This window comes from Crocodylus siamensis, chromosome 13, assembly GCF_052110815.1.
Source record: "Crocodylus siamensis isolate JL-2025a chromosome 13, ASM5211081v1, whole genome shotgun sequence".
Lineage (NCBI taxonomy): Eukaryota > Metazoa > Chordata > Crocodylia > Crocodylidae > Crocodylus > Crocodylus siamensis.
The window spans coordinates 383,329-400,632 of NC_143407.1; the positions used below are offsets into that span (position 1 = coordinate 383,329).

Here is a 17,304-nt window from a genome sequence, read left to right on the forward strand (position 1 = left end):
GTTTCCTTATGAAACTTACTCCTTTGTTCAGTGATAACTTTTGAGCAGAACATTAATGCTTCTGATCCGTCTCAAAACTATTTTTCTCCCATTTGCTAAAACTGCCTGACCTGAATAGTGCTGGAACTTTCTGTAGTGAGGGTGGTAAAAAGCATGTTCTGGGGCTCGTGGGTAGGATTCCTTATGCCATTGCTAAGTTACACTTGAGAAGTTTTGAAGTTTACATACAGCAAAGAGAATGATAACCAAGTCATTCCCTTTGTAAGTCTGCAAGCAGAGTTTTGGGTGACATGCTGGAAGGCACGTGACAAAAAAAACAAATCGCAGCTCTTCAGAGTTTTTTAAATCTTCTTTTCTATCCTTAAGTTACTTGTTCTGCTTCTCTTCTGTCCCATCTTGCAGTGCCCTGAATGAGTTAGGAAAACATCCCTCATTTAGGGTAAATGTAGCCAAGGGTGTAGTTTTTATCCCCCCCCCTCCCCCCCTGAGATAATACTGTGGGGAAGCTATTGTAGACGCAGTCTTTTCTGTTGGATTTTTAGCATGTGGGAAATTATGGAGCAAAAGTCTTTCACTTGGGGGAAAAACTGCAGACTTAGCAGCTTTTGACTTAGGCTGCCTTGGTCAAATATGAATAGCAGTCTGAGAAGTGAAATTAATTTTCTTTGTCCTGGGGTGGAATGTCTTCCTTGCATTCAGTATACTTTTGTGTTTTGTGCGCGCAATGCATTTTGTCTATGTCTGTCTTTTAACGACCAGAAGGTAGCCTAATGCATTTTTTTCTTTTTGGATTCTTCAAGGGGTTTTCTTTCTTCAACACTGATGAAAGATAAAATTTTCACTCGCGTTAATTCTGGACTTGTTCTCTTTACCTGCTATCCAATAAGCTGCTATGCTGTGAGCTGTAATAGTTTGTCCTTTCTCCCTGTTCCTACATGATAAACCAAGTTATTTGAACATGTTCACACACATTGATACATGTGGAAGTTTGAATGTTCTTTTTTCAGGAGCGTTACGTAGGCCTTTATCGCACCATTCAGAAGTATTGCAAACTGAACATTTAATAACCACTTTGCAAAATGTCACTCACAAATTGAAAAGTGTTAATTCCGTGCACTGTTCCGTAATAAATGGTGTCCTCTCTTATGGCTTTGAAAGGTATCAGTTTTTGGAAGAAGCATTTCAGAATCAGAAAGGTGCAATTGAGAATCTGCTAGCCAAACTTCTTGAAAAGAAGAATTATGTTAATTTTGCAGCTACTCAAGTCCAGAATAGGTAAGTACGGGCAACAGTTCAGAAGTTAATAAGACGTGTTAATGCAAGTGAACAGGGACCTAGAAAAGTGCTTCAGTTCTACTTTGTGCTCATGTCAGTCGCACTGGGCTTGCATTTGAAATGCTTTACATTCTGCTGCGAGTGGGCCACAGGGCAGTGGGAGACCAGTGGTTCAGAGATGCTGCACCAGTACAATTGGAGTTGTGGCATGATTTCACTACAGAGTAAAATAACCTCCACTGTTGTAGTCTCTGCCAAGTACCAGCCATAGGGTTCAACGCGTCCACTTTTCAGACATCTTTTAGGGCAAAAACGGACTCTTTTGTCCCGGCACAGCTGGTCCAGCTGATCAGCAGAAACAGATGTTGCCTGGGCCATATGCACCCCAACCCATGAAACTTGAGCCTTGGAAAACCCCTGCAAGGGGGTTCCTGGGGTTCTTGTTTGCAAGCGGGGGAACCCCCAGGATGTCTGGGTTTGGCCACACCAGAGTGAAAGACAGGCCCTGGGAATCCCCTGCGGGGAAATTCCTGGAGTGCACAGTAAGCAAACAGACACCCGGTGTCATAAACTGTGACTGCCTTTGGTCAGGCACATTTTGGGGCACTCGGACCATGACAAGGGAGGTCTGGTTGCTCACAGCTGCTGCTGCCATAAAGATGTTTATGGCAGCATGAGGATGATGTCTGTTTGCGCCTGTTGCGCATGCACAGGGAAAGGAGGATGTTCCTAGAAAACTTTCTGTCATTCCGTCACAAGTTCTGCCTCCCAACTCCAACTTCTTTCAAATGGTGAATAGGAAATTTGACTTTCTTTGAGTAAACAATATAATGGGCAGGATTTGAAGATTTAAGCCATTTGAAGTCAATTTCTCACAGTAGAACACATGAAGTAGAGATCAAATAAGAAATTGGAAGCAAAGACACTACTTCACACTAGTTCAAGTGGGGAAAAATTTTAAAAGAAAGCAATTAATGTCCAAAGATGAAAAGAAAACTCCAAACTGTTAGGATCTGAAATCGGTCTATGTAAGCTTTTTCTCTTTGAGAATTGAATTCCAGATGACTTCCCCTAATAAGCTTGTTACCTTCTAGGTTGCGGGGCTCAAACCACAGGCCAGATCCAGCCTGCAGAGCTGTATCATCTGTCCCACTGGCCTTCCCCGGGGTCTGGCAGTTTTGCAGAGAGGGAGCAGTGACAGTGTAAATTGCTGCTTCCTTGCAGCAGGACTTCCAGATCTGCGGGGAGCTCCATGGCCCTGATAACATGGGCCTGCACTCTAGATCGTGTTGGCCTGCTGCCAGATATGGCAGGCAGGTGGCATGCAACCCATAGACTGACTCCACATTACTCCTCTGGCCCGAGGAGCCAAAAGGTTGGGAGTCTGCTTTGGATAGAAAATAAACAAGCTGCTATTCTGCATTCATCAACTAATTTAATACAGAAATTGCCTCTTTGCTATCCAGGGGTACAATTATGGTATGTAGTATTGGAGGCATGGTGTAATGAGATTGCTTGACAACATGTTTCTCCCTTTTTAGGATAAAAGAAGTAAATGAAACTAATAAACGAGTAGAACAAGAAATCAAAGTGGCCATTTTCACCCTCATCAATGAGATCAATAAAAAGGGAAAATCTCTCTTACAGCAGCTTGAGGTACTGTTAAAAGGAAAAAAAAGACTAGTTTTGTTCACCGCTTGAGCGAGCAGCCTTGTTCTGTATAACGACTTCAGTACCAGAATTACCCCTGAGCTGTATGTTCTGGGAGTTGAATTTCAGCTCGGTGAAATGGAAAGCTTCCGAACTTGCGCCTCTGTGTCATGTTCTTGCTTTTGAATTTGCTCCTTTTTCATAAGTCTGAAGCACCACCTCCCCCCCCACCTCCCATGTACCCCTAGTGTCTAGAATATACCTCGGTTAGGTCTGCAAAATGTACTTCTCTTAAATGGTAAATTCACACAAATGTGATGTTACTGTGACTCCTCAGTTGCTTGCTTTTGTTGCTTACCTTTCTCAGGCCTCATCCAAAACTTCCAAAAGGGTCTGCACCTCCATTCAAAACCTTTTCTCATTTGCGGACCCCTAAAAAATTTTGAATGGAGGTGCAGACCCTGTTGGAAATTCAGATTTTGATGGATCATAGTCATCTTTCATGGACCCCTTAGACATGGACTGCAGACCCTCAGACTTTCCTGCTCCTCCCCCCCCCCCCAAATCTCTGGTTCCTGGCTGCATTGGTGCACCATGGTCCTGACTTCAGGGTGAAATGTTGATGTCCGGCAGTTGCATTGGCATGCTCCTGACAGCACCAGTGAGAAAGGAAGCAGCAGCATTCAACAACTCATAACTGCTAAATGTGAAGGAAACTTCCTGTCCCCCTGGATCTCTGAATTTTGAAGTGTTCTGAAGAAAACTGGATTTGTTAGAACTTCATGCCAGTCTTTTATAAGAGAAAGCATTAGGAAGCTGAAATGCAAGTATTGGACCAGCTCCCTGTGCAACCTATGCTTTCTTAATCTTTTGTATAAGAATTGTGATCCAGGCGTAGAAGACTTTTAAATATAAACACCTAATGTGATTTTTCTATTTCTTTGTAGAATGTGACAAAAGAGAGACAGATGAAGTTAATGCAACAGCAGAATGACATAACTGGTCTTTCACGGCAGGTGAAGCATGTGATGAACTTTACTAATTGGGCCATTGCAAGCGGCAGTAGCACTGCACTACTCTACAGCAAGCGACTGGTAAGGAAATGTCCCTGTTGCAATTTGGTTACTCACGGGTGTAACAAAAGAGAACTTTACTATCGAAGACATTGTGGAGACATAGTTGTGTTTCACCAGCTTACTTCCAGCAAATGGAGAACTAGTACTTCACATGCCATAGAAGAAACCGTATAACCTTTGTGATTTCAGTAGTAATGAAAGCAAGTTTGTCCAACTCCCTGCTAGAGTTAACTTACATTTAGATGTGTAACTTGCATTATAATGAAAGGAGTAAAAAGCCCAGGTCCGCGAACTTACTGGGGAGTTTGCAGAAGTACGCTTCCACTTAGTCATCCATGTAGAAGGTGGTAAGACTTCCTCATGTGAACAGTGATGATGGAAGTCAGCTGTATGGAGGATACTGAAACTATTGATGAGCTGAACTCTTATTGGATGATTGGTGGATAACTACCCTCTCTCACCACTGTAATTCTACAATGAGTTAATTGGCTATTAAAAGTTATTATTGGATATCTGGCAATGCTGTATTCACTGAACAAATTCTTCTCTTAGTGTAGATGCATGCAGTTACCACAAGTTTTGTTTTTGCTTCCCATCAGATTACATTCCAGCTGCGCCATATTTTAAAGGCACGTTGCGATCCTGTCCCGGCTGCCAACGGAGCAATACGCTTCCATTGTGACCCCACGTTCTGGGCAAAGAACGTTGTCAATTTAGGTGAGAGAATAACTTTTACTGGTGGCACCTGGAAAACTGGGAGGAGGGGGTTTTTCAACACAATCTAAAGTAATATGAAATAGGAGGGAATGCCTTTCTGTAACTGTCTCTGAAGTAGAGTCCTAATGGAAACGGTTCTGGTAACTGCACATTCCATTTCCAGTGTGTGGTCACCACAAACTCTTCGACGTTGATGCATGATGTCTCCTCACACTGACCTTGCTAACCTGTATAACTGTCCCAAGTGCAGCCCGGCACTACTCCCGGCCCTCGCACGTAGCAGCAGCCCTTCCTTGCCCCGCACATGCACGCAGCACTTATCGTCGACATTCCCAGCCAGATCAGCAAAAAGAAGCCAATTGCCGATAATGTCAGTTTTCCTTATATAGGTGCTGACACGATACAGGACCGATGTATCAGTGCACCTATACTTACAGGCCATGATTCTTTGTAGACTTGCTTTGCAAGCCTTTTCTTTTGGCAAGGTTTTCTAGCTCTAGATTAGAGCAATCTTGGTTGAAATACTGAAGTGTTAACACATTTCTGCTAACTAGAAATGTTACCACACTTAGAGTTTTCCATCAGTTTCTAAAGCTTATTTCTGGGCAAGTAGCCTTTTTGTTGAGGAACCACTTTAATTTTTCAGTCATGTATGTTGGAAGTAATGCTAGATTTGGTTTATCAGATGACTAGATGTCTTAATGTTTTTAAAATGACATAAGCTAACAAAGGTCTGACGAGGACTGGATGCCTTGGAAAATCCAGCTGACTAGTTTCAAGAGGCCTCTGTACTGTTCTCTAACTCATGTCAAATGAGTTGATTTTCATACAGTTCTTGCCGCCATTTGAAAACCACTCTAATATTTGTTGCCTCTTGGTAGGAGTCCAGGATTTGAATGGATGTGGAAAAATCCACCCGTTTGTAGCAGTGATCTCTCCAAAAGGCTAGGGCCCTACTTGCACTTAACCTGTAGCGGTATTACTGCTGGAGCATCAATTGTTTTTTTTGTTTTTAAGGCAGTAGTTGTAGAAGCCTCAGCATACGTGTATGGCACGCTATTGTGATTGCAACATATCTTTCTCGTGCTGAAAAGGCCTACATCAAAGCATGCTAAGCGCGGGAAGTTTTGTTCTGACCAAAATATATCTTTTCCTAGACAGATGTTAAGACCTTGGTCTGATCATCTTGCACCAAGCCCATCTCTGTTACAGAAAATACCATTTATACCATTATTTCTTCTTTTTTTTTTTTTTTAAATAAGTAACTTCATGAGCTGAAGTTTTTGTGCAAAGATGCTGACTTAAACAGTGCCTTAGTTTAGACGATAGAAAACCTTGCCAAAAGAAAAGGCTTATAAAACGAGTCAATAGAGTTGACATCTGAGTTGTCAATCCTGGTTGTAAGTACTTAATTCTGACTAGATCAGAGAGGGTTACGATATGGCTGTGGCAGTTTTCTGTTTTACTTCAGGTTTAGATTGCTTTGTTATTGCACATTAAAGTAGTGAAGAAGTTGAAGGTTGAGATGCTTGTTCGAATCTCGTATTGATCTTGGAGACGTTGGAGATCTTGTATTGTAACAGTTTACTTTTGTTTTCTTTATATTTTAGGGAATCTTGTTATTGAAAATAAACCATCTCCTGGTTACACTCCAAATGTGGTCGTTGGACAGGCTCCTCCAGGGACAAATCACATCAACAAAGCCCCAGGACAGATTAATCTAGCACAGCTTAGGCTTCAGCATATGCAGCAGCAGGTGTATGCACAAAAACATCAGCAGTTGCAACAAATGAGAATGGGACAACCAGCTGGCCCAGTCCCTAGGCAGACAGGCCCTCAAATGTTACAGCAACAGGCAAGTTTCCCAAGCATTGTTGCCTTGCACTGCATAATGTTAAGACTCAAATCTGTGCTGCTTCAATATGAAGTTACCCAGTTCTATCATGCAATATTCATTTATAATGCTTGTCTTATGAAAGTTGACATGCTTGAAAAGAGGGCAGCTCTTGGCTTGCCTTGGTACTGTGCATTTTGTCAGTATTCCCAGCTATCTCTTTGGAGGAAGACTTGCTTCTTGTGTCCTTGTTCAAAGCAAGAATTTAAGACCCCCCAAACTCTTGCAGCCTCCCAGGTTGATCAGCATGCAGACCATGCAGAGGGGGAACATGAACTGCGGGGCTTTCCAAGCGCACCAGATGAGAATGGCTCAGAACGCTGCACGCATACCGGGAATACCGCGCCACAATGGACCGCAGTACTCCATGATGCAGCCTCATCTTCAAAGACAAGTATATCCTGTGTACACACTTTGCTTGCCCCCTTTATACCAAGCTTTCATTTAAAAGTTGGAAGTCTCTGATAACGGTATAGTTTTATGTAGATACACTTTTGTATTTTAGCAGTGCACAAGTTATGCATGCATTTTGACTTTTAATAGTATATTGCACCAGGACATTTTATTGAAGGAGTATTAGGGGGGGAAAAAAACCCAAGTTTAACATTTTAAATTACTGTTCGCTGTACTTGAATCTTGGTCTGGTAAGAAGCTGGAAAAAAATAGTTGTTTTCACTCTGGTGGCTGTGCAGCTGTTGAGCTTGTAACATCATTATGGTATCGATAGAAATTTTACTTTATTTGGGGTTAAGAATACTTGGTCCTAAATTATTTTAAATATGTGACCCTTTAAATGGGGTTCAAAGCTTTGCTTACTATTCAAAAAAAAATCCTCAAAATAATGGAAAATAACCAAAAGACAAGAATGCTTTTAAAAAAAGAAGAAAAACCAAGTCTTTATTAATGCTTTCAGAAGCACAGTTGTGAATCCAATATGGAAATATAAGCTCTGCTAAAGTCATCTACGTTAAACCGCTACTTTCCTAAGAAAATGAAAATGCACAGGAAAATAATTAAAACTCATAGGAGATATGGGAATTCCGTGCTGTATCCCAGGATCTCTAGCGATCCACAGTCTGTAGATTTTTTGCCCTTCCAGATTAGACATGAAGTGCTGGCTGTTTACTTAGCGTATTACATTATGATTTCAGTCTTCTATTCGTATTGTATCTTCAGCAAAAATTACTAAACTAGATTGGGAATAATATCAGGACCCTGCACGTAGTGTAAAGTCCAACAATTTTATATGCAAATAAATAGGGGTGCACTGATAAAGATTTGCTTGGCCAATACCAATAGTTGATTACTAACCAGCCATATTGGCTGATAGCAATCCAATAGTGGATTTTACAGGAATGCAGCCTGGCAGCAGCCTCGTGCTGGTACATCTGTTGGGGGGCAGATCAAGGGCCCCACAGTGAGGGAGAGAGTGGGACAGAGGCCAGGGGCTGCCCAGCCAGGCTGGTGTATAGGACCCCGGGGCCTGGAGTGGGACGGAAGCATGGAGAGCTCATCCGGGCAGTGGCAGGGAGGGGTGGTGGCTCGCCACCACTGTATTCAGCCCCAGAGGAGACGTGGAGGGCATTGGCCCCCCCCCCGGATTTGTGTGCAAGACAAGGGTGGACTGCTGCTGTGTGCTTGGGGCCAGAGGCTGCACCAGCCTCTTTCTGGCAGGGGAGCTGGGCTCAGGGCAGGCTCAGCTGTGCGGGATGGGCAGCAGCACTGGAAGTGATGGCTACGGGGGGGGGGGGGGGTCGAGGGGAATTTTGGGGTGGTTATAGTTCCCCAAACCTTCCCTTAGTGCTGCCCCTGCTTGGGGCACTCTGCCCTGCTGCCTTTCCCTCAGGAGCCCTGCCTGCACTTCCCGAGGGAAAGGCAGCAGAGCAGAGTGCCGGGGGGGGGGAGGGGTTTGGGGACCTATAGCCACCCCAAAATTCCCTGGAACCCCACCATAGCCACCCCTCACATTGCCACCCACCCCACACAGCTGAGCCTGTCCTGGGCACAGCCTCCCCACCGGGAAGAGGCTGGCACAGCCCTTGGCCTTGAGCCCACAGCGAGCCATGGCTCGGTCCTACTCCTGGCCCCAGGGTCTTATTCACCCCCCTGGCTGGGGAGCCCCTACCATATTCCCTTCTTCACCATGAGGACCTTGATCTGTGCACCCCCCCCCCCCCCAATGCCCCTTTCCCCCCAACTTACCAGCTGGACGCTGCTCTCCAAGTTGCCCGGCTACATTGCTGGCCGTGTGGTGAGCATGCTGTGGCTGCGCACGTGCACGCAGCATTTATTGGTGAGATGATTGGCTACGCTGGCCGAAAAGAGCCGACGGCCGAAAATGTTAATTTTCCCTTTATCGCTGCCGATCCGATATGTGACCGATTATATTGGTGCACCTCTACAAATAGATGCTTTACTGTCTTTCTTCTGACAGTGCCTGTCTCTCTACCAACAGCATTCTAATCCAGGGCATGCAGGACCTTTTCCAGTTGTTTCAGTGCACAACAACACTATCAATCCAACCAGTCCTACAACAGCTACAATGGCAAATGCAAACCGTGGTCCAACAAGTCCATCTGTTACAGCAATAGAACTCATTCCTTCAGTGACAAATCCAGAGAATCTCCCTTCCCTGCCAGATATCCCACCCATTCAGGTTAGTGTTCCAGATCCAAACACTTTGTTACTGATTAAGAAACAGACTTTCTTCTACTAAAATTGCCTTTACTACTACTTTTTTTTGTATGGGTGTACTATTACTACAGTAAGTATTAAGGCTGTTATTGTTTGCAATCCTTTTCAAAAGATTGTCACCTTGCTTTGGCCATGACTGTTTGAGTGTCCAGTGCTGACTTGCTCAGCTTAGTTATCAAGACCCCTAGTGACAGTTAGGGCCACAGGAAAAGGTGTCCAATAAGAACATCTATTTTAGCACGTAAGGCTAGCTACACAGGGAAAGCGTAACCAGTTGTACAGCGTTGTTGAACCTGATGCCATTTATGACCCAGAACTTCACTAATTCAGATTTAAGGTTGCCTCCTTATGCCTGTAAGGTTTTTTGAAGCACTTGTCACTTAGCTCATTATCTAGAGTTGCCAGAGTGCCATTTTTCTGATTTAGTTTTACAGAGACACTTCCGGTTTGAGTAATTGATGTCAAGTGAGTTAAGTCTGTCACTTCAATTTGCATATTTTTGAATTACTGCACTCTGACACTACAGCTTTTCCTCATGCAGAGAAACCTATTTAGGTAAATAACTGAAAAGTAAGCTTAAGTTTTAGGCTGCTGATGTACTTGTCAGTGAGTTCCTACTTAAGTAATTTAGAGCATTACTAATTCTGGTATAAATGTTATTGTAAAGTGAGAATACAACTAGAAGCTGTGCAGGTGTGTGCCAAATTCAGCCAGTGTTTGTTGGGAGAAAAAGCTATGCCTGCAGGATATAAATTAGCTTATGGCCGTCTGGCATTTTAGTACTTCAAGAGTATCTAGAATAGATCACTGATTTAATGTTTCTTTAGGCATATTCACTTTTCAAGGATTTTATAATGATTGATTGGCTGTACAGAGAAAAATTGACAAGTTTAATTAAAAATATGTTGTTCAGCTAACATGTATGTAATTACATGTACCCTTACACGTGTATGCAGATGAAAATTGTTAGCGGTTCACGGTGTGATATCTGTTAGGAGAAGGACCTTGTGAGGTGCAACTTTCTTAACCTCTGGACTTCTCTGACTTAGACTTGGGATTTATTTTTCAGCTGGAAGATGCTGGATCAAGTAGCTTGGATAACCTACTCAGCAGGTACATCTCAGGCAGTCACCTACCCCCTCAGCCAACAAGCACCATGAACCCTTCCCCGGGGCCCTCAGCCCTGTCTCCAGGATCATCAGGTAAACTGGAGAGAGAGGATGGGAGGGGGCTGTGTGTTGAAAATAATTGGCAAGCGATTTCCCCAACATAGTTTTAAAATGATTTTCCTCTCCCTTCTTGGGATGTAAATGTTTAGGTTATTGCTATTAGTCAGTCTGTATAGGCTTGATTTACACATACCCATGAAACAGTTCTTTCGGCACCCTAGCAGGCCTCTTAACCCATGTAACATTTTTCTCATTTATTGTCTCTATCTTTGAGTTTATATGAAATCTGTACAACAGGTCTGCCTTTGTACTAGCTTGTTATTTTAAAAAAAAAATAGAGACATTTTTAGGTCAAAAGCGTGGCCATCTTTGTAAGTAAATACTGAGATTGTGAATTGAAAGGCAACTGACAAACTGCCATTAAAATGTCAGTATTGGGTCAAACTTTGTGCTTGAGCCAAGTGACGGAAGGGTTGCTGATTTGCGTGAACTATCGGGCCACCGTTAGCATAATTATTGTTGGCGGTGCTCCATGTAAATATTGACACCTTACACAGAATCCGCTTTTCACAGAAATGCTTTTTTTTCAGGTTTATCCAATTCCCACACGCCCGTGAGGCCACCTAGCACCTCTAGCACAGGCAGCAGGGGGAGGTGAGTATACTACTAGTTAATAACGTGGCTAAAAAATCAAATGTCAAGAGCAAATAGAGACTTCAAAAGTCTTTAACCAATCACTGTTATAACTGTGACCTCTTATTTGAAGAGTAATACCATATAGCAAATTCAAGTCTTAACCCATCACATGTGTTTTTTTTGTTGTAAATTATAGGCACGGCTTTTAAGCAGACATTTTCAGTGAGACTTAAGGGGGTGTTGTTTGTTTTGTTTTAATTTTTGAAGTGCACTTGAGCTTTCCATACACTTACATGCTGCTTTTTCTAGCTGTGGTTCATCAGGCAGAACTGCTGAGAAGACGGGCATTAATTTCAAGTCTGACCAAGTGAAAGTCAAGCAGGAGCCTGGGACAGAGGAAGAGATATGTAGTTTCTCAGGAGCAGTGAAGCAAGAAAAAACAGAGGATGGCAGAAGGAGCGCATGCATGGTAAAGTTGTTGTGTGAAATTGCATGTTACTGCACCTTTGACAACCAGGAAAGCAGAAATACATGGTGCCTAGGAAACAGAGCCTTTTAGCAAGTGAAAGGCAAGCCGGCCCCCACATCCTGCTCCCCGGTACTGCGCCTGAGCTCTGTTCTGTGTGGCACGGGTCCCGAGAGAACAGGGCCTGCCAGTATCTTGCCAGCGGTGGTAATGATAGGGTTTAATGATGTGAATACCAGTCCAGGGGCAACAGGACTGGGATTGCCACTTGTTTGCTATGTGCTGTCAGACAGGTGCTTCCTCTTTTGTCTTGGGCTGATTTGGACTAGATTTGATCTAAGCGTGCGAGATGCCATCCTCTCTTGGCAGGTGTTGCTCTTGGGTAACAGTGCCTTGGAAGTGGCACAGCAGAAATGAGTTGGAACTTAATCTCTAGTTGGCCCTGCTTAGGAGTTGATCCTGCCCTTTGGTTCGTGTGCTGAATCTGATGTGGTCCACAAGATGCAGGCTGGAGTCTGCCAACTAGCGCTTTCTTCAGTCATTCAGTAAAACTACCATTAGCATCTTAGTATGTTCCCTGTTTTTAGCTCTAGCTAATAAAAGCTTTAAATAGCTCGATCTTAGACTTTCGCGTTAATCTAATAGTCACAAACATTCATCCAAGTCCACTGCAATGCCTCATGGAAAAAGTCTGAATCTCCCAAATGCGTAAACTGATTTACCAGAATGAGCTCATCACAGCACTAATGCAAGGATGCTGAGAAGCCACCAAAGACAATGTTGCAAGGTTTTTTAACTCCTGGTTGATGTCTTGATGGGGTTGTGTACTGGGAGTGGGTTGAGGGAACTTGTTATCCAAAGCCTTTCCTTAAAGGTCAGCCTGAGAATAGCGAAGTAGCAGGTGTGTTTTCTGTAGAATTTATCGTTAGCTTGAGCCATCCCTTTAAGAGGCTAGACTTTTATAGAATAGTGATTCTCTTTCTAGTGTGTAACTCCAGTGTCCAGCAAGGATTTACCAGCATTCTTAGTCTGCAGTGGTAGTAAGCAACCAAATGGCTTCTGATCCCCAATATGCGAGGAAAGATGAATTTGTAGACTGAACCCTTTGCAAATTATCGTGTGCTGCTTTTATTCCAGCTTAGCAGTCCCGAGAGCAGCTTGACACCACCTCTGTCTGCAAACTTGCATCTGGAAAGCGAGTTGGAAGCTTTGGGGAGTCTTGAAAATCATGTAAAAGCTGAGCCAGCAGATTTAAGTGAAAGCTGCAAGCAATCTGGGCACAGTCTGGTAAACGGGAAGTCTCCAGTAAGAAGTCTAATGCATCGATCAGCACGAGTGGGAGAAGGCAACAACAAGGAGGATGATCCAAATGAAGATTGGTGTGCTGTATGCCAAAATGGAGGGGATCTCTTATGTTGCGAAAAGTGCCCAAAAGTGTTTCACCTCACTTGTCACGTACCGACACTTCTCAGCTTCCCCAGGTACCAGAAATCAAATCAACTTTCCATTCCAAAAAATGTCTTTGTAGGCTGCTCAACAGTATGAGTGGCCCTGGAGCCCCAGTGCTCACGAGTAGCATGAAAACATCCAACATGTTCACTGGCCCATTCGTGCATGTGTGTTCCCTGTATGCTGTTGTTATTTTTTCACTGACGCTGAAGGCACGCGCAGGGTACAGGAATACGAGTTTGATAAACAGTACTATACCGCGTTATGTTACAGGAGCCTTTAATATTCTACACGGTGACTCTGGGGAGGTAAAGAAGCTATAGAAATAGCCAGGTGGTCACCTTGTCCTTGTAGACCTTGTCTCTGGATTCCTGAACTAATTGTGTCTCTTCTTATTTAGTGGGGAGTGGATATGTACCTTCTGCAGAGATCTAAGCAAACCTGAAGTAGAATATGATTGTGACAATTTGCAGCATAGTAAGAAGGGGAAAACAGCACAAGGCTTAAGTCCGGTGGACCAAAGGGTATGTGTTAAAGACTGCATGCATCAGAGTCTAAGAAGTGTCATATTGGGCTTGTTAACCGATTGCTCATTGTCATCCCCACACTATACCTGTACTTTACCCAACAAGCAAAAATTTCTTTGTAAAAACACACTGCATGTTTTAACGTTAATCTCAGAAGTGGTTCTAATGAGGAGCTCTCGTGGGTTTAACCTTCCTAAAAGGTTTAACTTTCCTGATGCAGTTAGTTGCTTTATGCAAGTTGAATTTCTTAAACGTGTGATGAGAGGTGCTGTTTGTTATTTAAGAGCATATTGGAAAGGTCCAGCTATGCATATTGTTTAATGTAAGCAGTCAGATTGCCTGCAGCCTATTACTTACTAAATGGAATTCCTTCAAGGAGGCTGTTACCCAGTTGAAAGCGTAAAATGTTTGTGATGGGGGGAAATGATAAAAAGCAGTCGTTTGAATGGATTTTCAGATTGTTTCATTCCAACCACGTGTGGAAAAAGTAGGCAAACCCTTGCACGTTGTCTGATGGCACAGTACAACCAGTCGCCTGCAACAGGCTGACAAGCATAACAGTGTCACTGACCGCTGCCCAATTGCCCTTCCTGGGCTGGCTGCCTTCATTTAATGGTTTTTTGCAGCATTTGGTTGGTTAGCCCAGCTCTGTCCCCTCTGGGAAAAGGAAAGCAAGGAAGGCAGGAGTAACAAGGTTTTAACATTGGGCTACCTGAAGTAAATCTGTTGTTCCCTTCACAATGGATACTTTCCATATCTTTGAAAATGAATGAAAAGTAAAATCTAGGCTCAAGGTTTCATTTTCTTCTAGTGAGACGGTGTAATAGGAACCTATTTAAGTACAGACTCTTTGACTGAAGTTAAATGTAGGGTATTAATTTTAAGATTTCTGGTTTGTTTGTTTGTTTTCACAAGAAATGTGAACGTCTCCTGCTTTACTTATATTGCCATGAGCTGAGCATTGAATTCCAAGAGCCAGTCCCCGCCTCGGTGAGTTTCCTGCTGCGTGATGATGGGGCGGGGGGAAATTAAATAAAACTAAAATGCAGATGATGTCTCCAAGGGACCAAAGTCTTAACAGGTTTCTGTGTTGGGAATAAGTTGTTTGTTCTTCACGTTCATCGGCAAGACGCTGTTGGAGTAAAACCAATCCGAAAATGTCACTGGTCCAACTTAGAATGGTGCTTTGAATTGTTAAACGTGTTTGTTCTAAAACGTCTTCAAATAGCAATATTTGAATGGGCTGCAAAGGTTTTGGGGTATCTGATAAAATGCAAATATTTTATCATTTGTATTTAGCAGAAGGCTTTAAAAAAAACAACCCATTGGTAGCCATGTGGATAGAACAAAAATTTTGACTTCCAAGAGATGTAAGAGAAGTCACATTTAATGGTTCTCGAAGACAGTGATACTGCACCTTTGACCTTTATACACAAGTTGCTTTCCAGCATCCAGTATGTTGTATTATTAACTAGATTATTATGTTGTTGTGGTGTTAACCTTCCCCACGCAGTCGTGGTTTTCCCATATACACAGTGTGCATGTGCTCTAACGGGGTTGGATGGTTGCTGACCTTAAGTGGATGGAGTATGCTGCTTCTATGAACAAAAGAATTGCGTAGCAGCCGTTTCGGGCGGCTTGTGATCAGATGCACTCTTTCATTGCAGATACCAAACTACTATAAAATTATAAAGAAACCAATGGATTTATCAACGGTGAAAAAGAAGCTGCAGAAGAAACATTCCCAACACTACCAGACTCCCGAGGATTTTGTGGCAGATGTCCGGCTGATCTTCAAGAACTGTGAAAGGTTTAACGAAGTATGTTCGCTTCCAATCTCTAGAGCAGTTAAGGTTGATGTAGGGCTGATTCTGCAGCTGCTCCACACAGCTCCTGCTTGCAGACCAGAAGTGCTGCGTGTGGAACACCTGAAGAGTTGGACCCTTTGCAAGTACATACAGCCCGAGTGCAGGCCTTCCTTTCATGTTGGCTGAGAGGGTTACACGGTGCACTGAAGGCAAGAGTTGTACCAAGGTTTGCAGGCAGCAGTTGGCTTGGCAATAGCTGCTCTTAAATTGGGATTCTGCACCAAGAAGCAGCGTGACCTCGTGGCTGGCCCATCTCCGATGGATTGCAGCCGTGCCTCAGAAGTGCAGGGTTAATTGGGCATTCCTCCAAATCTCACAGATGATAGCAACGCAGACTGCCACTGATCAGTGCTCATCAAATATTATGCCGCAAACTTTGTTAAGGAAAAAGGCTTCTGCAGAGACCATTCCTCCTGATTCTAGCTCTTGCTCAATTAAAATGAGGTTTTAATTTCTAAACGGAGCCTAAGAAGCCTTTCTGCAGCAAGACCCAGCAGCCCCTCACTTTCTCAGGTTAGTTTACCCCAAAAATGGGCCTGAGATGGGCAACCCATAAAATGTAAGATCTTCCTTGTGAGTGTAGCTAAATGCACATGGTGCAGCGTGACTTCTGCTTGCCAACTACTGAAGTACTCGTCTGCCTCACAAATGTGCGCAATGTGCATGAGTTAAGCTGGTGAAAAGGGTGGCAGCAGTAACTGAATAGAGCAAAGAGAAGGGAAATGTAGGCTGTCTCACGTTCCTCACCCATAAACTGCTGGAATAAGGGAATTAACCCTGGGAAGAGAAATCATCATCTCTGAGGCTTCTCACACAATACAACCTAAAGTCCTGGAGAATGGGCTGTAGGGAGGGGGATAATTATTTTCAGTGTGTAACTTCACATTTTCTGACACTGTTCAGAAAGAATTTCTGTCCTGCCTAGAGTGGCGGCTTGGGGCAACCACAAGCCTGCTTGTTAAGTCTCAGCTCTGCCTCACGTAAGGTATGGTCTCAGTAAAATCTGAAAATAACTTGCCAAATGAGGCAGCTGTGCACTTGGTTGTTCTGAGCTCATGACTTGTCATATCCCTGTGTCAGGTAGAGAGGTCAATGGGGAATGTGGAGGGAGAGCAGCTCTCCAAGTCTCTCAATCGAGGGAGTAAGTGAAGTGTCCACTTTGGAAGCAACGCTGCTGCTCTTAGAGGTGTTGCGTGTGTGTCGAGAATAGGAGGCGGATCTGGGAAACACGTACTTTTTAAAAAGACTCTTCAGACCTGACTCCTCACACTCTTAAGTGCTGACTCTAACATCGCAAGCTCACAGGGTCTGATTGCTCAGGTTGTAGGACCAGGTCTGGTTCCCGTGTCTGTCTGTCACATGGAGGTGATTGGAAGTGGGGAATGGAAGAGGCAAGAATGCCCGTTTCTTTTGTAGAAAAGAACTTGCGCAGGAGCTCTTCTGTTACAACTGAAATAGCGTTGGCTTTCCATGATACTATTCTGGGCAACTGAGTTTTGGTAAAGAAAAACCTGTGGTGAGAATCATTTGCTTTAATGTAACTGGCAGCCATTTACTGTATCAAAGCCTCCTATATTGCCCAAAGTCCACGTGCTGTAGGTTTTGAAACAGCCTCGTAAAGCGGGTGGCCTCTCTTTGTTGAATTTGAGAGCTAAACCAATCTGGTCGTAACGATCTGTTTTTCCTGTGATGGCTGACTTCAGTCATCCAACCCTGTGCAATCGCATAACTTTAGAAAGGATTATAATTTCATTTTTTTTGACTCTGGTGTCCTTTTTAGATGATGAAAGTTGTTCAAGTTTATGCAGAAACACAAGAGATTAATTTGAAGGTAAGCGTTTCAGACCATGCACACTTGGTGAAGGGACATGCGTTACCAACAG

The 17,304-nt window shown here is 43.5% G+C and overlaps 1 protein-coding gene across 2 annotated transcripts in view; it reads left to right on the plus strand.

Moving 5' to 3' along the window:
* Positions 1-17,304, plus strand: part of TRIM33 (tripartite motif containing 33) — a 38,973-nt gene that overhangs the window by 16,549 nt on the left and 5,120 nt on the right. The window contains exons 5-19 of one of the 2 annotated variants that reach the window (XM_090025890.1): positions 1,159-1,275; positions 2,817-2,931; positions 3,873-4,019; positions 4,601-4,718; positions 6,329-6,573; positions 6,842-7,006; positions 9,068-9,268; positions 10,376-10,508; positions 11,066-11,129; positions 11,421-11,580; positions 12,715-13,058; positions 13,427-13,550; positions 14,469-14,543; positions 15,221-15,373; positions 17,202-17,252. In XM_090025890.1, coding sequence (XP_089882016.1) covers positions 1,159-1,275; positions 2,817-2,931; positions 3,873-4,019; positions 4,601-4,718; positions 6,329-6,573; positions 6,842-7,006; positions 9,068-9,268; positions 10,376-10,508; positions 11,066-11,129; positions 11,421-11,580; positions 12,715-13,058; positions 13,427-13,550; positions 14,469-14,543; positions 15,221-15,373; positions 17,202-17,252 — 2,212 coding nt within the window. The remainder of the gene's footprint in view (positions 1-1,158; positions 1,276-2,816; positions 2,932-3,872; positions 4,020-4,600; positions 4,719-6,328; positions 6,574-6,841; positions 7,007-9,067; positions 9,269-10,375; positions 10,509-11,065; positions 11,130-11,420; positions 11,581-12,714; positions 13,059-13,426; positions 13,551-14,468; positions 14,544-15,220; positions 15,374-17,201; positions 17,253-17,304) is intronic. The other variant, XM_090025891.1, reaches the window with a different exon arrangement.